Source organism: Trachemys scripta, chromosome 3, assembly GCF_013100865.1.
Source record: "Trachemys scripta elegans isolate TJP31775 chromosome 3, CAS_Tse_1.0, whole genome shotgun sequence".
NCBI lineage: Eukaryota > Metazoa > Chordata > Testudines > Emydidae > Trachemys > Trachemys scripta.
This window is the reverse complement of record NC_048300.1, coordinates 4,156,742-4,176,419: the sequence shown is the minus strand read 5'-3', so window position 1 is coordinate 4,176,419 and position 19,678 is coordinate 4,156,742. Positions and strand designations below refer to the sequence as shown.

The window sequence follows — 19,678 nt, the reverse complement described above, 5'->3', positions numbered from 1 at the left end:
CAGGGCCAGACGGGCCCACTGGGGTCAGCCATCGGCCTTCCCGAGCTGAACTCCTGCCTGAACTAGAGCAGAGTTTTAGAGAAACAGGCCAGGCTGATGGTGAATCCCACTGGCAACGGATCCCGGTGGGAAGTTCTTCCCTGCTCTCAAACATCTGAATGGGCCTAGCTTCAGCTCGTATAAACCCTGCTCAGCGCCCTGGTCCCGCTGCAGGTTCTTACAGACTGTGATCAAGTCACCCGTACCTGTCTCTTCGGTTAGCCAACAGACTGAGCTCCTCATGTCCTGTCTGGGCCCCCCCGGCGCCGTGGGGCGCTGGCTGGTTTCCCCTGCATCTAGCCCTTCCGCTGAATTCAGCCAACTCATCCTGGCAGTAAGTCCCGATTTTGACTCCCACTAAGCCCCTGCTGCATTTGCCACACGGTTGGATGTCATGTGGCCAGCTCAGGTGGTGTGTCAGGGTTAGCGGGGAGGCTCCTGGGGCAGGGATGCCAAGGACAAGGAGCAGGCAGCGAGCACCCTCCCACCAAGCCTGCTCAAGGCAAGCAAGAGCCCAGGCTGACCTCACCTCTTGGACGCATGGGCTGGACAGCCCCACACGCTGGCTGAAGGCTGTGGGGTCCACCCAGTCCCTCCAGCCATAGTCCAGGAGGTTCTGAAGCTGGTGGGACCAGCCAGGCCCATCCTTAGCAACAGCTGCAGTGACCCCCTGCGGTCAGGCTGTGCCAGGCTGGCGTCAGTACTAGCAGCTGGCTCCGGCGGGGGCGTGGGTTCAGAACCTGGGCAGGGCCCAGCTAACAGGGCCATGGAGCCCAGCGTCAGGTGCACTGTGTCCACGAGGGGTCAAGAAACTGCCCAGGCCCTTGTCTGGGCCCAGCGTGGCCGCCCCCAGCCAATCAGCTGCCACACACAGTGGTTTGAGCTGGATTTATTTCAGGTTCGCGCTGCCAGCCTCTCCCAGCAGCACGTATGAGTGTGAAACCAACCAATCAATGCACAACACAACACACAGCGACCCTGCTGCTGCCCCTCTCTGCTCAGCCCAGGGCCAAGGGCCGGACTAACACCTGGTGGCCACAGGCGCAGTAGCAGCGCGGCGGGTGCTGACCAACAGGAAGGGGCTGCCCGCCACGGGCACACGGCTGGGCAGATACGAAGGAGAGTCCTACAGGATCCCAGCTTTGCTTGCAGGCACCACCAGTCTCTGTTCCTGGGCATGCACACACACAGCCCTGCTCTGAGCAGGGCAAGGGCCCCCCACCGGCTGCAGCACAGACCCTCCCTCAGCAGGCAAGACACGGAGGAATGCTCAGTGCCCCAGGAAGTGCCACCCCAGCCATCGCCCAAGAGACCTTTTCAACCACAGCCACACACAGGTGCCTGGCCCAGCATTGCAAACTCAAGTCAGGCCTGACACCTCGAGCCCAGGCCGGCACCCTGGCACAAGCACCCGGCCTGGCCAGCCCTCCCCCATGTGCCCAACCACATTCAGTGCACGATGGCACACTGCCCCCTGCAGGCGTGAGATGGACCCCAGCCAGCCATTTGGCACATGCTGGTTTTCCCGGGGCTGGGCGTGGAGCAGGTCTCCTCTTCGGGTCCAGCGCAGCTCTACGGCGCCCAGTGCGTCAGGCTGTGCATTCATCTCCTTCAGCCAGAACTGCCATCGAAAGTGGGGCCAGCACGGGGCTGCGCTGCACTCATTCTGCCCGCCGGATGAACCACAGCTCATTGCGCCGCTGAGGGACGCTGGGGTTCTCGTAGGCAGCCACCATGTAGCTTTCCCGCAGCACGGTGTCTGTGGAGCCCAGCAGCTCCCAGAGAAGGCGGATCTCCCGGAGGATCGTCTCTTCCGACGTCACCCCATAGAAAACCCTGGAACAAAGGGAGTGGCCACAGCCACCGGAGAACAGTCAGCTGGCAAGCTCCCCTGCCCCCAGTACGCCACCTATCCTCCCCCCCAGAGCCACCGACTCTTCCCTCCCCCCCCCAGAGACGTTTCCTCCCCCCTTGGGGCTGTTCCCCCGCTGGGCTCAGGAAACGTTCCTCTCCCCCTCCCCCAGCCTGCAGCAATGGCAGGGGCTCACCTGGTCAGGACACGGAGCGGCTGTCTCTCCACAATGCGGATGTCAGGGTCCGTGGGGAGAGGGGGGTCGGGCTGGAACTCCCCTGGGAGGTAATAGGTAGTGGTGACGTCCCGCAGCAACTCGGTGCCCTCCTCACTCAGGCGGATCTCGTTCACCACAGGCACCGTCATGCCCAGGTAGCGGCCTGCAGGGAGGCAGGCACAGGCGGGCAGTGAGAGGGCGCCCGAGGGGCGGAGCCAGCCCCCCGCCCCTCACCTGCCAGCACACACCTGTGGAGTTCTCCTTGCAGATGTAGCGCATGAGTTTCATGAAGCCCATGGAGATGCTCTGTTCGTACATCGGCTCCCCCTTGGTGACGCAGGCCCATTTCCCCGCTGGGTACAGCCGCTCCTCACACTGAGACAGGCAGGGAGAGAAGACGGTCAGAGCCCAGAACAGGGCAGGAGGCTGCCTGCTGACAACACCCCACCCCTACGGTCACTGCCCACCCCCCACTGCCAGTTGCCAGGCGGGGGCAGAAAGCTCCTCGGGCCGCTAGTACTGTTGGCAAAAAGATGGGGGACACATCCCAGCCGCGTGTGGCCAAATGCAAGCAATGGAGTGGCACACCCCGGAGCATGGGCCTTGAAGCTGAGGAGTCCCACTGCTGGAGGACACGGGGCTTGTAAGGGGTCAGGCTGGGGGTAATCTGGGGTGTAAAAGTTACCTGGACACACGCTCTGCATGCTGCACTGGGCTTCCTACCCATTTCCAGTCCCTGTTCTAGACAGACAGGAGACGCTATCACCGGGCGTAGGGGGGACCCTGTGATACAGGACACCCTTGGCATTCAGCTGCCTCCAGCAGCTCTTCCTAGATACACTGCAGCCTCAGCCTCCCCCTGGCTGCACTGCGGGGGGGGGGGCACACCACCGGGCAAGCCCACTGCTGTCCTACACGCCAGGGTCAGGAAGAGGTGACCCCACTCAATGGAAGACAAAGCAATGGCTTCTCGGCACACACTGGAAAGCCAATGGGGCAGCTGGCACCGTCACAGATCCTGCTCTCATCTCCAAGGTGCTGCAAACGTTGTCTTGCCCGGCGGGGAACTCGAGCGCCAGCGGAGCCCCGCTTGTGGAGGGGAGGCTGTGGCGAGCAGGCAGCAGGCTGGGCCTGGCAGAGCTGGGAAGAACTAGTGCTGCAGGCCCCATGCTTCAGTGGTTAGGATCAGTTTGCTCGGAAGTGCTTTCAGGGAGCTGCTGCTCACTAGTTCCCACGGGCCTTGCCTGGAGGGAACGACCTGCAGGACCGTGCTCAGTCAGACCTGCTACGGTGCCCACCATTGATTCAGTGCTGGGCGTCAGCCCCGTGCGAGAGAGAAACCAACGTTTCCCCGACCAGAGGGAGAGGGCAGCCGGCCACCCGGAGAGACCGGGTGCTGGGAGAGGTGCAGCTAGCCTGGGCACTGTGACAAGCCGCCCACCCCAAGCCAGAGCCACTGGCACCCCCTTCCTGGCTCAGAAACAGACGCTAGCTGCAGCAGGAGGTCAGGAGCGCAGAGAGCTACAGGAGTCAGATGGACCTTCCAGAACAGGACCCTGGTGGAGCAGATCCTGGTCGAGGGGAAAACCTGCCTCAGAAGCGCTAGGCTGAGGGTCAGTACGGTCACTAGGAAACGCGGTAGAGAACTCAAAGCCCATCCCGCCATACAGCCAGAATGGCGAGAATCAATTAGCACTCAACAGCACCGAGCTCAGCCGAACCACGCAGAGCCGGGCACTGAAAGCGCAGCAGTGCTGGCTCCTTGGCGGCTAGCCGGCCTGGAGGGGCCAGGGGCCCACGCCCACTCTGGCTAGGGCTTCTGCACAAACTGAACATAGAAACTGAACCAAAGAGCAGACCAGGGGAGGGAGGCAGGGGCAGCTGGGGGGCAGAGTGAACCTCAGGGATAAGGCAGGTAAGGAGATCTGCACACAGACACTCATTGGGTGATGGCCCTTTTCCCTGGGGAGGGTCCGGTCCTGCTGTGGGGAACACACACTACTGGTCACAGCCCCGCCCCAGGAAGGCTGGCAGGACCCGAACCCAGTCAGGCCTGGAACCCTGGGCCCGGACTCAGTGTGGGAGAACGGCAGGATTCCACCTTGCGTGAGGAGGCAGTGCAGGGTCTGTCAGCTGTGTGGGGCACTCGGCGACCAGTAAGGGCTCAACCGTGCAGCTGGCCTGCATGAGGACTAGAGAGACCTGCTGGAACGAGGAGCGCTCTAGGTCAGCTTTGGGCGCCAGTGCCCTAGAGATCCCAGTGCTGCTCATGGTGGGCACTGTGCCACTCTGGTCAGCAACTTCTGCCAGCTGACGGGGCATGGCCATTGGCACCGCGCTTGGATGATGTGCTACTTACACTGGTCACAGAATCACCTTGGTGCTTGGATCTCCAGACTTAATAGTGCCAGGCCCTTGGCCCCTGACTCAGTCAGGCCAGAGGGGTTCTGGGGTCACAGTGCCACTTATACCAATGGAACTCTTGAACGGGTTAACTCCTGCTGGGTTCCCTTGGGCCTATGGGCAGGGGCACAGAGGCAGGGCTGCTGGAAGAGGGGGCCTTGCCCAATTCAGAGGCAGAGGCCTGGAGTCAGCCAACTCTAGGTGGCACAGGAGAGCGAGGATCAGCCGATTCCCCCTATAAAGAGCAGGGGTAAGGGAGAACCCAGCTGGCAAGCGTGGGCATGTGGCTCATAGAAGAACCCTTCCAGCTGGGGTTTTCTGTTGGGGAGGAGGCCAAGCAGGCAGGCCAGGCCTGGCATCTTCTCCAGCAGCAGACAGCACCCAGGGCAGAGGCGCTGTGCCTACCGTAAGGCTGGGGGGAGGGGGAGAAGACTTGGCGTTTACTTGTCAATGTCACGTCACGAGATCTCAGTGTAGGGGCATTAGTGGATAGAAAAGCCTGGGTGGAGTTTCTTTAAGAAGTAACTGAGCCAGGCCACTGAAGAGTGACCTCAGGCCACGTGAGGGTGCTCGGGAGGACCATGGTGACAGCCTGACAGGGTGTGAGGGCTCCGGAATGAAGCCAGAGAAGGGCAGTAGGGCACGGCTGTGTCTGTAGGGTGAAGCTCTTGGTGTTCTCTTTACACTTGTGGTGGTTACTGCAGGCCAGCAGATGTTCCCCCTCGCCTCGGTTATCGATGGAGCACGCCTGGCTGCGAGCTGTGGGGCCTGGAAGAGATCAGAACTCTGTCCAGGAGAGTACGGCTGAGGGGGAGTTAACTGAAGCAGTCAGCAGTGCTGGCTCCTCTGGAGGTCCTCAGTGCCCCGTGGGTCGAGCCCAGGGCCACTCTAACTAGGGGTTCTCCACGGTGCCAGACCCCTGGCACTGACTCGTGACCCCGGCAAGTCTGGGGGCCTTGGTGCACACTTGCTAGGCATGGAGCCGCTGGGGCTAGCGGCTCTACACGTGCTGCTGGACTTACACGAGCTAGGACCTAGTTACTAGGCCTAAACAGCCTCCCTGATCAGCAAGGCCTTAGGCAGCCTTCCCACCTCTGCAGGGTTGGAGAAGCTGACGGACCCCAAACCAGGCCAGCCCAACAGGACACCAGCAGGGAAGCACCAAGGACAGAGCATGATCCCAGCCTGCTGTGCCCTCAGTGGTCATAAGGAGCTGGAGGGTGGCTGGGGTCACTGCTCCCCTTGCAGAGCCCTGCTTGGGGGGAGAGAGGGCAGGCTGGCTGGCCTGAAGGCCAGGGCTCTCCGCGGGAGTCAGGAAGCTAGCAAGCAACCCACACAGGAAAGCCCCCAGAAGCGACACTGACTTCTAGAGACTACAGCACTCTCCTGCATGGAGCAGAGGGGAGGAGCCGGAAAGAGAAGCCCAGGCGGGCACAGAGGTAACGCTGGAGGTCAGCAGGTTGCTGGAAGGGTCTCGGCTGACGAGGGGAGCAGAGTGAGCACCTACTGGGGCTAGAACAGGGCTGGGTGGCTTGCCCAACACTCCCCATACGATGCTAGTGAACAATAAGAGGATGGGGGGAGGAGGAGGGTGGGCCTGTCGTCTTTGGGCAGGAATAACAGGAATGAAGTGACCCTGGGCATGTGCCAGACGGCCGGGGCTGGGGCATGGAAAGGAAGAGAACTCCTGCAGCCGTGCTCAGGGGACTCAGGCCAGCGGGACACCAGGCGCCACAGGACTGGAGAGACTCTACCCGGAGCAGGACAGAGGGAATGTGTGAAGAACACACCCCTCACATACACCAGAGAGAGACAGGAAGAGGCAGAGGCTAAAACACCAGGTGACCCAATGGGCCAGGGAGTGAATGCCAAGGTGCCCTTACCTGAGCTGGGCTCCTCCAGTCCCGCCCCAGCAGCCTAGGTGACAGGATGATCTTACCCCGTTCGCAGCATCTCCCTCCCCCTCTTCCTGTCTGTTCACACACTTGCTACGTCTTGGCTTCTGTTAGGCCCGGAGCTCTGCGGAGCAGGAACCTTCTCTCACTCTGTGATCGGGCATCGTTAGTGTACACGACGGGCAGGGCTACACGACAGACGGGTAGGGCTGTGCACGTCTGGTGAAGAGAGCTCTGCCGTCACATGGTAACTCCACCTCTGCAAGAGGCGAGAGCTGTCCACACCAGCGCCTGGGTGGGGATCATTGACGTCGCTCGGGGTGAGATCCCCAATTGGATTGAAGCAAAGCACTAGTGGGGCATTATGGATCCTGGTGGGCCCAGGCTGGAGATGAAGGCGCAGGATCAGGGCAGGGACAGGATCTGGGCTGTGGTTGTTTGCAAGGCCAGGGACCCACTGTACAGAGACACAGGGCCCCACACACTTCCCAGGACACGGGCTGCGGGTGTGAAATCTGCCTGTGCCCAGAGGAAGGGTCCTCACCTTCTCATGCTGCAGCAGGGTGACATAGGGCACCGGCTCACGCACCTGGCTGTGCTGCGTCATCTGCACGATGGGACCCGCCATCTCTACAAAACCAAACAGACAGGAGAAAACGGGCCCGGAGGCGAGCAGGGCGGGGAGAAACGCACAGTTCAGAGCATCAGGAACCACGCAGCCCGAATACCAAATACTGGGAAGTGTGTCCGTGCTGCACCCTGGCTGCGACTGGGCACATCCCCAGCCCAGGAAACGGGCCGGCCTGTTCCCTTAGCAGCGCAGCTTGCTCGCCCCCTCGCACCGTTCTGTGGTAACCCGATGCTGGATCCAGGCACTTCTGAAAAACACACCTGCTCAGAGGTGCTCCCTAGGGCTCTCCCGCCCCGAGAAGGGCGTACCCGGAGGAATGACTATCGCCGACATACAGGACTAGCCTGCTGCAGCTGCTCGTGGGGCATGCGCCCCCCAGTCTGTTTAGACTGGCAGCCCTGGGGAAGGAATCCTGGCTCCAGATCGGTCTGCAGAGCGCCTAGCACACAGTCAGCACGATCTGCCCCTGTAATGCGAGACCGTTGGGCCAACAGGGCCCAGCTATCACTGCTCTGCGTATCTTAGCTGTAGCCACGCACAGCATTAGCAGAGCGCTCCCCTCCATGCTCCACGGCCATGCTCCGTGGCACAGAAGCGCGTTCCAGATCAAGAGTCTGACAGCTGGTTTTGCCTTTATTCTTGCGTCTTAGAACAGTGTTTACACTGGCTGTACTAACCAGAGCTCACCGGTCAAAGCCAGAGGTCAGTGGGCACACGCTCAGCAAGTTTCCTGGCGGGAAGGCAGGTTGATAAAGCACCTGTGGGCAGGGTGCCTTCACACTCTATTGGCCCTGCCGTCCCCTCCATATGTGAGTGACGGACATCGGCCCCTCTGAATTGGGCCCCAAGCGTCCGTTTGCCGAGGGGTTACTGGGCAGGCTGTGTCACTTATTTCTCCAAGGAGCCAGTGGTTTAATAGGAATCAGCTGAACAGGTCTGCTCCGGCCCCTGCTCTCCCCACTGAGTGGAAGGCAGAGGACTGAATCATTTCCTTGAGGGGCTCTCATGGGAGACGCTGCACGCTCAGCTCTGACTCACCCTCAGGGTATGTCTATGCTCCAAAATTAAGTCGACCTAACTTCCGTGGACATACAGCCGCCACAGTAATTACAGTGCTCATGCACGTCTACACTTCACTCCTTGCATCAGTGGTGTGCGCCCTCACCCGGAGCGCTTGCGGCGATTGGCCTGTCAGTGTGGGGCATTGTGGGACGGCACCTGGAAGCCAGTAACAGTCGACGTAACCAACGCAGAGTCAGGCCAAGGGACAGAAGCAAGGTGTAGGGGCAGGACCAGAGACAGCACAAGGATCAGGAACGAAGCCAGAGTGAGGCAGGAGCCTGGAACAGGCTGGGAGCAGGCCAGGAACCAGGACGGATGCCGATCGCAGGAGACAGGCAAGGAATGGGATATGATGCACCAGCAAGAGAGAGTTTACACAGTTGCTCGGACCCCGCTCCTTACCTGTCTCCTTCAATCTGCATCCAGCCCTGTGCCTGCTCTGCTCCCAGGTCCTGCCTTCGTGCTGCTCTGTGCCCGAACCTCGCCCTTCTCTGGTTCCTGCCCCTACACCATCACTCCTGACCACTGGCTCCAGCTCTGACCCGACTCCAATGCTGACTCTTGGCTTGACTCATGCTCAGACCATGAGTCAAGACCGCCCACATCCCGGTTTGTAACAGCTGCTTGGACAACCCACCCCGGGTCACTTCCTGGCTGAAATAATGGGTGCAAGCCAACTGGGCAGCCCAGGCCTTGGGTGTCCGATAGGACTTCCTGGGGGGCCTTACCTGCCAAGATTAGGGAGGTGCTGCTTCATCTGTCTCCCTTGGTGGTGACAAGGGAGTATCTGAGACTTGGGGCTCCCAGAGCCCCAGGTTCTAGACCTGCTGAAACGAAGGACCTGACTCAGCTCCTTGCATGCATGCTAGTCTCTCGGGCCATAGAAACCCTGTCAGTGTTGCTAAGCCCGATAAAGGATCTGCTAGTGTCATACTTCCTGAGCCACTGGGCTTGGAGCACTGCCCTTGGAGGGTCAGCTCCTCCCAGTGGAGCAGCCAGGAATGGGCCACACAGAGGCTGCAGGTGGCATTGGAATTTCTAATTGTGGGGGTGGGGAAGGAACCCAGCCTTGCTCTCACCTTGAGGAAGAGTCACTTGATGGGTGCTGGCCACTGTTTCCCAATGAGAGAACAGCCTGTTCTGTTCTTCCCCATCCATTGGCTCCTCATCTTCATCGAGGGACTCATCGTCCAATCCATTGAGGTCCTCCAGGGTAATGCGAGCCATGCCAACGCCACAATTCCTGCTGCAGGGGGAGAAAAGAAAAAAGCAGAGCGTTTAGTGCAACCCCGAGAGCCCGCAGGAAGGGGGGGGGCAGTGTGTGCTCTAGATGCGAGAGAACTGCAGGCTTGGAGTGGTACATGCCAATACAAACAAGTCTGGGGTGAAGAGAGGGGGCAGGGCCTGGTAGAGCTCAAACCCTACTCTATTCTCCTCCCTACCCCCTCCATTCAGTCCTTGAAGAAGAGTCACCTGAGAAGCTGAGGACCAGACTGGAGAGTCAGCAAAGACAGGCGTGACTCAGGTGGGGGAGTAGAAATGGTGCAGACACTGTCAGTGACTTCCTGGCTGGTAGGGACACCAGGAGGAGGGTGAACTAAGGTCACCACATTGACACAGCCCTTGGGATTATTAAGAGCCCCGGAGCTGTGATCAGAACCCAGAAGTCCTGAGCTTATAGCTGCTTAGATACATGTACAGTAAACACTTCTTAGCAGCAACTTATTGGTGTCCTTTTGCTATGTGGCTTCTAAGCAGTTGGTGATGTTATGGGGAGTGTCATCTGACCAGAGGCAGCCTGCTTTTTCTGAGCCGTAAACCAGCTACCGTACACACTAAATCTAGCGTTGTAACAATGCGATGTATTTATTATTACTACAGTATTACTGTAGCACACCTCCTGTTCTTCATGTTACCTATCATATTGTATCAAGAAAGCAATATTGAGTTAATGTTATAAAAGTATCAAGTTTTATTTTTGTTTTAAGATCAAACATCAACCATGACAAACAGCCTTTTGCTCTTGTAAACATTTTTTGTACTCGCACTTAACTGGGATACTTTGTACACATTGTAAGTCACTGATAAGAACATCTGCTAAGCAAATAAATAAATAACCAGCCAACCTAAAAGTATTATTCCACATCACAGTGTTTTCTATTTATACAGTGAGGATCAACTTGTACATTAATTAAGCACGGGCAATCTCACTCACTTTGGCTGAAAGAATATTGAGAAGAAGCAGAAGCAAATTAACAAACCCAGTTTTGTTTTGAAGATGGGACCCCATGTCCTGCAGACCCTGTCACCAAGTCCCGCTACCCAGGAAAAGTGCCAGAGCGTGCGCAAAGCCTTCAACCGCTCGGCGTTTGTCGGACGTGGAACTTCATCAAAATCGCTCGTCCTCACTCCCTGGATTAGAATATGTTTCATCAACACAAGCGTGTTTCTCTGGCCTTGCAGCAGCTGCAGCTCGGTAATTCCACATCGGGCAGCTCTCCGAACGGGAGCAAATCCTCATCGCCAGCAGGTAAGTCCTCTTTTTCCATGTTGACTGGAAGGGGAACGTTGTTCAGGGGGGTCACTCCCATCCACGTTGGCACCGACGAGCACAGTTCCCCTGTGTCCTTTAAAGCTTTCCCTCCTCCTCGACCTGTCCTCTGGCAGAGCCCTTTGAAATAAAGTCCTGTTTAATCAGCATTGGAGACATCAGCTTGGAAAATGTGAGGAAGTTTTTCACACTGCCCCTGCTGGTTTGTCCGCTGGCTGTTTCTCACCATGCCCGTTTTTGTAAGCAACATTGAAGCATTTCTTCCATCTGGTAAACTGTCACTTGCCTTAAGATCATTCAACCCCAGGGAAGCAGCAAACTGAAGGGGGTTTTCCTCGATTGCGGGTCCAGCAGGTAGAACCATATAACGAGACTAGTCGACAGCAGCCGCGTTTCCCTTCATGCCCACGCTTCCAGCTGCTATTTGACTGTCCATCTTCGTGCTTATCCTTCTGCTTCCACATTCCACATACAGCCAACCTGGGCAACTCCCACTTGGCTTTGCGGAGCCTCGAGAGCTCCACAGTCGTGGATAATCTGTACTTTTTCTTTCGGTGAGAAACTGCTTGGCATTTTGTCTGGGTTTGCCACAAAAAACGGATGCAAATAAGCGGAGGCTGTGACAGCTCAATGTCATAAATGTTGCTCTAATGCAGCGGCTACGTTGCTGTTACTGAGTGGACAGTTCACAGCAGGGGGAGTATTCCCAGGGGAAATGTTGCAGGCAAGCGGTGGGTGCTCTTGCAAAGTGTTGCTGCCAACAAGCGACTACTGCATCTCCAGCACAGAAGTATCGGAGCGCTTCACAAATATTAGGTTTACCTTCCTCATTCTCCTGTGGGGCAGAGGCTGGCGCCCCATTTAACAGGTGGGATGCTGAGACGGAGTGACTGGCCCAAGCTCACACAGTGAGTCTTGATCTCCTGGCTCCCACTCCCCTCAGTGAGCTGGGATTAGGACTCAATGCAGCTGATCCGGAAACAAACTGTAAATATTTAGACATTTGGCCTAATCAAATCATAGCAACAGGTTTTAAAGGCCAACCCCTTTTAAACAAACAGCCCAAAGCAACACTGAATTACTTGTATTAAGCAACCATCTCTGTAAGATGACCTGAGACCATCCTGAACTGAACATGATATATGCCATCATGTGCCAGCAATGCCCCTCTGCCATGTACATTGGCCAAACCAGACAGTCTCTACGCAACAGAATAAATGGACACAAATCTGACGTCAGGAATCATAACATTCAAAAACCAGTAAGAGAACACTTCAACCTCTCTGGTCACTCAGTAACAGACCTCAAAGTGGCAATTCTTCAACAAACAAAATTCAAAAACAGACTCCAATGTGAAGCTGCAGAACTGGAATTAATTTGCAAACTAGATACCATCAGATTAGGCCTGAATAAAGACTGGGAGTGGTTGGGTCATTACAAAACCTAAACTTAATTTCCCCAATACTAATTTCCTCCTACTGTTACTCACACCTTCTTGTCCACTGTCGGTAATGGGCCACTCACCAACCACTTCAAAAGTTACTTCTCCTCCCTTGGTATCCTGCTGTTCATTGATTTCTCTCATTAGACTGACTTAACACTGGGTAAAGCACCCGCATCCTTTCACGTATTTATATCTGCTCCTGTATTTTTCACTTCATGCATCTGATGAAGTGGGTTTTAGCCCACCAAAGCTTACGCCCAAATACATTTGTTAGTCTCTAGGGTGCCACAAGGACTCCTCGTTTTTTTTGTTCCAGATACAGAACTGCCCTCTCTGGGGAGTGCATTTAGGCTGCCATGCCCCCAGGGCAGCGACTGGGCAAGCCAAGGGCCCTGCACAGCTGTGTGGGTTTCCTCCTCATCTGTCTGAGCGCAGGGATCAACTCTCCCAGCCAGGGGCCTGCCAGTCAGTCCGCAGCCCGGCTCCTAGGGACGGGATTACACTGGTCAAACCCTCCCGGGGAGGCATTTGTATGCTGGGGGGGGGGTGTGTGTCTGTGTGGTGTGGGTGTGGGTGTGGAGCATTACGTGGCCGTGGCTGGACGGCTTCAGTTGATGAAACCGGGTCCCGGCTCCGTTCGGTGGCTTCAGCCCCAGCCCCGGGCAGCGGCCAGGCCCGGAGCTTCCGAGGACTGAGAAAGTTCTTCACAAGGCGCTGGCAGGAGAGGCCCCGGCACGGCGCGCGCCTCCCCTGTCACCCGGCACGGGAGGGAGGACGGGGGGACTCCGGATTCGCGCCTTGTCAGTGTAAACGGCCCGGCCGCCGGACTCCCTATTGCCGGCCGCGGCGCGCTGCAGCGGGGAGTTCCGCAGGCCGACCCCGCCTGGGCAGGGGAGCATCTGAGCCCTTCTCCCCCCGCTGCCCCCCAGGCGGCGCCGGGGACCCAGGAGTCCGGGGCGCTGAGGTCAGGGGTCACAGGTCACGAGCCCCAGGGACGGCTGGGCAGGACCCGGCTGGGGGGGGGGGGGGGGCCGTTACCTGCCACTTCCTGCTCCGCGCCCGGCCCGGAACTTCTCCGACCCGAGGTCACCGGCCCGGAAATCCGGTGACGATTCCTGCGTCCGGACGTAACCCTCATAGCGGGAGGATGGACCTGTGACGCAGTGCCCCGGAAGCGAACCGGATACTTCCGGCCCCGCCCACACCGACGGGATCAATACGGGAGGCTGCGTGCCAGAGGGGCGGGGCGTGTGGCAGTGGGCGGGGCCATCAACGGAGAGGGAGGAGCAGCTGTATAGCCGAGGGGCGCGGCCTCTGGCAGGGGTGGGGCCTGCGTGCCAGAGGGGCGGGGTCTGTGGCAGGGGGCGTGGCCTATGACAGGGGCGGGGCCCAAAACTAAAGTCTCCCGCCCCCATCCTCCAGCTGGCACATGAATGGAGCCCCAGGGCAGCTACCACAGCAATGGGCGCTCCTGGGAAAACCTGAGCCGAGGCCAGCCTCGTCTAACCTGCACCCCTGAGCAAGGCTGGCCACGGGACAGACCCATCACCAAACGTGGCCTGGCCATGCTAATTAGAGCCTGGCAGTGGTGCTCGTTGGGGTAATGATGTCAGCATGAGAGTGGCTGAGCCAGTGTTGCCAGCCCCAAATGATCAAAACTCATGAGCCAGGCCCAAGAGCAGCGTACAAATCATGAGATTTTGAAACAAGTAACCAATGGGGATTCTTTGTATTTGCCTTCTGGGTCCCTGAGCCTTTAGGTCACATTCAGACTTTTGGTTTTGAGCAGTTAGGTCCCATTGTCGAGCTTTTCCACAGCCACAAGGGCCAGCGGCCTTCCTCTTTTGAACAAAGGAAGCTGAGCCGCTCCTCTGCGCCCATGATTCAGGAGTCAGAGCTTTGTAAAAACCACCGTAAAACTTGCAGTGAAATCAGGGGAGTTGGCAGCACAGCGAGGTTAGTCAGAACTAGAGAGAACCGTGAGGAGCGTCACAGGGAACTAATCCAGCGAGGAGAATGGGCAGCAAGATGGCAAATGAAATTCAGTGTTGAAAAATCCAAAATAATAAACACAGAAGGGAATCACCTGAACTATTCAGACACGTTACTGGATTCTAAATTACCTGTATCAATTCAGGAAACAAACCTAGGCATGACCGCGAGCCGCTCAGTGGAGACCTCTGCTCAGTGTGCAGCTGTGCTCAACTAAGCAAACAGTGTTTGGCTGCAGAAGGCATGGGATGGAGAATAATATGGACTGTCATAATGCCATTCCATAAATGATTGACAGTCTCACCAGCACAGGGCACCCCGTTTCATACAGGATATTACAGAACTAGAGGGGTTGAGAAAAGGGCAGTGAGAATGATCAGGGCCCAGGCAAGCTCGCATATGGAGTCAGGTTGAAAAGATTGGGATTGTGTACGTTAGAGAATAGACAAGAGGGAACATGATCAAAATCTATAAAACAATGACTGGGACAAAGAGGGGAGATCAGGAGCTTCTATCCACCCTTTCTCTTAACACAAGAACAAGGTGACAGTGATGTAAAAAGACAGCAAATTCAAACCTGGTAAGAGGAAACATTCTTTCCCATAATGCACAATTAGCCTGTGGAACTCACTGTCACATGTTGTTGTTAAATCCCATTTAGCAGCATTCATAAAAGGCAGGGGCATTCATTGGGTAACAACAATACGCAGAGTTATAATAATAAATACCAACAACAACTGGAGTTTGGGAAGGACTATAAACCCTAATGCTTCATGGCAGAAGCCAGCCTGTAACTAATAGGGTTGGGAGGAAGCTTTCCCTGGGGCAGGGTGTTCCACAACCGCCCCTGTCAGAGACAGGGTACTGGACTAGGTGGACCCCCACCCACCGTTGGATCCAGTATTGCATTCTGTAACTCTACAGCCTGCAACTGGGGCGTTCAGGATGGAAAGCTGGAGAGACCACCAGGCATTTCACCCCCAGCCGCCTCCCATGTGTTTAACGCAGACAGCAGCTGAGAGCAAGGGATCTGCATGTAGCCAGAGGCTGGTGTGAGACCAAACCTCCCTCTCCCCTTGCCGGTTGTGTCTGCAGACAGGCCTAGTAAGGTGTCAATCTCCAGCACCTGGGGCTCGGCACAGACGCGGATGCGAGCGCTTGTGGCTAGCCAGGCCTGGGCGTTAGGAGTGGAGCTGGGCAACATTTTTCAGACAAAACTTTTTTTCACCAAATAATGCATGTTCGGAGCGACCAAAACATTTCGCAAATTCGTGTCCAATTTGCTGAGTTGTTTCATCCAAAAATTCAGAAACAGTTAAAATGTTTGATTTTTTTGATTCAAAACAACTTTTTGTTTCAAAGGTTATTCCCTCCAAAACCAAACGTTTTGTTTGACCCGAAACACTCTTTTTCTTGGTTCAGCCACTGAGCTCTATAGCTAGGAGCCGCTGTCCGTATTTGTCCGAGTGCAGCCAGCCCTCCCACCCCACCGGCTTGGAGGCTCTCACCACAGTCCTTTCAGCGATTTTTTATTTAATAAAATAAAGTACCACAATCAGAGAGAAATCATGGATAACAATGACCCCACAGCTCCCCCAGTGCCCAGGCACTGCTCTCGCCATGCTAAGGCAGACACAGGCCACACAGCGAGATCAGGAACTGGGCTTGCAGAGTTCCTAGGGATGGGGGTGTAGGGATCTGGACACATTCCCGATGGGGTCAGCGCCTGGGCTGAATCCCATCGGTGAACTCCCCGGGAAGGTCGCAGGGTTGCCATGACCCTTCCAGCCTCGTTCTCTGGTTCTCAGGGAGCTGAATCGGAAGAACCCCAGTCCCGGGCACTGGGTGGTGCTGAGGTCGGGGAGTGGCTGATAACTAAGGAGAGGGCAGTGCTGAGGTGGGGTGAGCCCTTCACTGCAGAAGGGACAGGCCTCGGGGGGGATGGTGAAGGAGCCCGCAGGTCTGTTTTGGCGCTCCTCTCAGCCAGCCCCAGGGAGTGGGGAGTCTCCACCCCTCAGTTCTGATAGCCAAAGCCACAGGAAAGTGCTGCCCCCAAAGCTGCTAGTCCCTGGCTAGTACCAGGCCCAGGCAGGCAGCAGGCAGAGGGAGGCTCTGTTGTCTCGTGGCTGGTGCTCCCCACCCCATGCAAGGGCACACCTCTTCCAGGGGCAGTGTCTGAGACAGGGCAGGCTGGAGCTCCGGGTTGTGGGGGAGCAGCTGGAGTGTCAGGCAGTGCGGGGTCCTGGAGGCGGTGCCGGAGCCACAGGGCGCAGTCAAGCAGCAGGAGCATCTGAGATGGAGCCAGGAGGGGTGCAGAGAGGAGCCCGGAGGCGGGTCAGTTGGAGGTGAGCAGGGAGCTGTGAGAGGATAGATCCACGCTGCTGGCACTGAGGCCTCTCCTCTCTGCCCAGAGGCCCGGGGAACCCTGAAAAACAAACCACACTGTCCAGGATCCCACATCCCCGGCATGGAGGCCCGTGCCCGGACAGCTTCCTGGGGGGAATGCGCTGCCTGCCCTGCTCTGAGCTGAGCCCAAGGGGCCATGTCCTCTGAGCTCCCCCAGCCAGATGCCCGCAGCAGCGACCATTCAGGATAGCTCATGCCCCAACCCCATCTCAGTGGCATCACGTCTGATTTTCATAGTGACAATGGACAATATCACGGGAGCTGTTGGGGGAAGCTGGAGGCTTTGGCACCTGGGGAGAGGCTCAGAGGGGAGGGGGGCAGTGTGGATTTAGCACATTAGCGGGGGGGGGAGGGGTTAAAGTTATCATCAGTGAATACGTGACTGTTGACATGTGACTGTCATCACTAGGTTCCAGAGTCACGAGCTCATCAACAGAAATGAGTCAGTTCAGCCCCCTCCAGCTACTGTTTCAGGCTGTCTGCACACCCAGGCAGGCACACGCAGCGGTCATGTTTAAAGTTTCTTCCAACAACACGGGCTCGGTTTTTGTTTTTAATAAACGCTCAGACTCCAGCAAATCGTTGTGCAGCAAATCTCCCATCCAGGGAATCATACAATCGAGCCCGGGGCCGGATTCACTCAGGGCTTGGAACATCACTGTCCAGCCTGAATTATCCCAGACGCTGGCGTACATGGCCCAGGGCTCCTCCCAGAGCCTGTCCGTGCTGCTCCCTAACTGGGCACAGGGCTGGGCTACGGAGCAATGCCCCCCCCAGCCCATACCCCCACAGCCCCAGCCCCGCCTCCCCCCAGCCCGTACCCCCACTGCCCCGGCCCCGCCTCCCCCCAGCCCGTACCCCCACTGCCCCGGCCCCGCCTCCCCCCAGACCACACCCCCACTGCCCCGGCCCGGCTCAGTTTGTGAGGCCAAGCTGCCCTGGCAGTACCCAGTGCTGGTTTATTAGCATCTTACTCCTTGTCTGGCCTTTGCCCCTGATGCTGCACAGCTGGTGGCTGTTGCGTTCCCACCTCATCCTGCCTGGGGAGGATTTCATTTCAGAAAGGCGGCTTTGCAGCCTTGACTGGCCATGCGCGTCGCTGCGTAACCAGGCAGCTTTCCCAAGCCCCGCAGGCTCTGAGCTGGGGGCAGCGGGCACTGCTTGTTGCCGAGCTCTCACCTGGAAGGACTTGTCACTGGATGTATTCAGGTGATTTAATGATGCTGCTCGTTTCATGCTACAAAAAGAAAGAGGAAAAGGGTGAGTTCTCGAGCTCAGCCCCTGCCCCTGCCCGTGGGGTGCCGCCTCCCACCCCTCGGCCTGGCAACCACCCGCATCTCCGCCGGACAGCACTGGGGCAGGAGGAAAGGTGCTTGGACATACACTATTTCCCTGGCAGACCCTGCCTCCCCTGGGGCCAGAGAGCCCCACCTCCAGGCCCATCCCTGCAGCCCCTCCTAGAACTTCGTGGGTCCCCATCTCCGCACATGGGCAGGACGAGAGAGCCTCTTGCTCCCCCCGTTTTCTCTGGGCTCAGCCTCCATGCTACTGCCGCCAGGGCCCAGGCCAGAGGGCTCTGCAGAAACCCCTCTGTGCAGGGACCCTGCTCCCAAAGAGGCAAAGCCCCAGGAAAGGGCAGCCCCGGCATATGAAGCCGGCGTTTCCGGCTGGCCTGAGAGGCAGCGATGCGTCTGAGAGCATGCAGGCCCCTTGGGAGACACATACTTTGTGTCCCTGGGCTCCAGGGGGACGTTCCCCTGCAGCTTCTTGACTAGCATTTCACTGCTCCTCCTCAGCACGTCCCGAATCTTCCCCAGGGAGCCGCTGCGCTGGAGGGCACCGCTGCCATCCTGCAGAGAGAGAGGCCGTAAGATGGCTGCCGAGTGCAGGGACTGCACCCCATGCCAAGGGAAGGCTGCTGTCCCCCAGTGCAAACACCGCAGGCTCACTAAGATCTAAATACAAACAGAACGGAGCCTCTCGGAGTCGGCACCCCCCAAACTCCACCCTCAGAGCCAAGCACAGCCCGTACTGAGCAGGGAAAGCCTCAGACAAGCCGGGCACTGATGCCAACCAGTGTCACTCAGCACAGGGAAATCAACACGATAGACCAATCGCCAACTCACCCTGGTGCCCTCTAACCTGGGGCAGGAGGCTAGTGGGATGCTGGTGGCGTGATTCCCACAGAGACCCCCCGCCTCTGGAATTCCAAGTGACCGGCCATCCCGTGCAGTTAGCAGGGGAGCCCCTCCCGGACTGCTCCACAAGCGCCCCGCACGAGGACACCCATCTGTGGAGACTGAACCCCTTTGCGGATCACACGCAGGGGGAGCCAGAGTCCCCAGACGTCCCCAGAGAGGGGCTGTGGGACTGACCCCGGGTGGCAGCGAGGACCCCAGTGAGCTCCTCCGGCCGGGCTGTTGCTCTCTGACAAGCACGCTGGCCGGAGCCGTGCCGGGGCCTGCTGGCCAGAGCTGGGGCTGGGGTTGGTGTCTGCTGAAAGGAGCTTTGCAGTTCATCCCGGGGGGCTGGGGTGCCTGCTCCTCTCCCTCCTGCCCACCCTCTTCTTCCCTTTGATCACGCCTGCTCCTGGGCTGACTCCTGCCCTGGCATTTCGCCCTCTCCCAGGACCAGGCAGGAGAGTGCTGTACTGAAAGCCTCTGGCTCTGCCTGGGCTCCTAACAGACGAGGGGTTAGGAGGGTCTGGTCTGAGGGACCTGACAGCGCTCAGGGGAGGAGCGTGGAGTGCCCGCCCCGAGGAGGGCTTTCCCTCTCGGAGTAATGGGTGTGCTTGGCACCGGCTTGGCCCTGCTACAGATCACTCCCGCTGGCATCTCCACTTCAAGGGGTGTTTCTTGGCTTTCTGCTCTGCAGCCTGCCCATGGCTTCTCCTCTTGGAGCCTGCTGACCTGTGGCTCTCGCAGCCCTTGGCTGTTTGTGTTGGACTGAGATAGGGCAGAATAGAGAAGGGGCCACAGGCCCAGCATGGGTGTAGGACCACCATGGGGCCCAGCTCAGCTACCCTGGGGCCATAGGGGGCCATGGGCCCATCTCAGCTCCCTAGGGCCACAGGGAATTGGGGATCCCAGCAGAGCTACCCTGAGGGGTTGTGGGACCACCATGGCTGCCCTGGGGCCACAGGGAGTTGCGGGTCCCAGCAGAGCTGCCCCGGGAGGCCTGCTAGTA

The 19,678-nt window shown here is 58.0% G+C and overlaps 2 protein-coding genes across 9 annotated transcripts in view; both read right to left on the bottom strand.

The window, feature by feature from the left end:
• Positions 1-912: 912 nt before the first annotated feature.
• On the bottom strand, positions 913-13,274 carry LOC117874149 (heme-binding protein 1-like). Of its 3 annotated transcripts, none has more exons than XM_034764000.1 (6): positions 13,133-13,274; positions 9,179-9,345; positions 6,951-7,036; positions 2,357-2,483; positions 2,088-2,271; positions 913-1,875 (listed from the first exon to the last, which is right to left on the bottom strand). In XM_034764000.1, the coding sequence occupies exons 2-6, from the start codon at positions 9,324-9,326 to the stop codon at positions 1,701-1,703; spliced, it is 720 nt and encodes a 239-aa protein (XP_034619891.1). In that variant the 5' UTR covers positions 9,327-9,345; positions 13,133-13,274; the 3' UTR covers positions 913-1,700. The 3 variants fall into 3 exon arrangements, with proteins under 3 accessions (XP_034619891.1, XP_034619889.1, XP_034619890.1); XM_034763998.1 differs by lacking the exon at positions 13,133-13,274 and adding an exon at positions 10,315-11,819; XM_034763999.1 differs by lacking the exon at positions 13,133-13,274 and adding an exon at positions 10,361-10,505.
• A 2,325-nt stretch (positions 13,275-15,599) lies between these two features.
• The window catches only part of KLC4 (kinesin light chain 4), a 46,853-nt gene continuing 42,774 nt past the window's right edge, over positions 15,600-19,678 (bottom strand). For all 6 annotated transcript variants that reach the window (XM_034763989.1, XM_034763994.1, XM_034763993.1 and 3 more), the window contains 3 exons: positions 18,218-18,342; positions 17,672-17,729; positions 15,600-16,511 (listed from right to left, as the gene is read on the bottom strand). In XM_034763989.1, the coding sequence (XP_034619880.1) occupies positions 16,422-16,511; positions 17,672-17,729; positions 18,218-18,342 (273 nt within the window). In that variant the 3' untranslated portion in view covers positions 15,600-16,421. The remainder of the gene's footprint in view (positions 16,512-17,671; positions 17,730-18,217; positions 18,343-19,678) is intronic.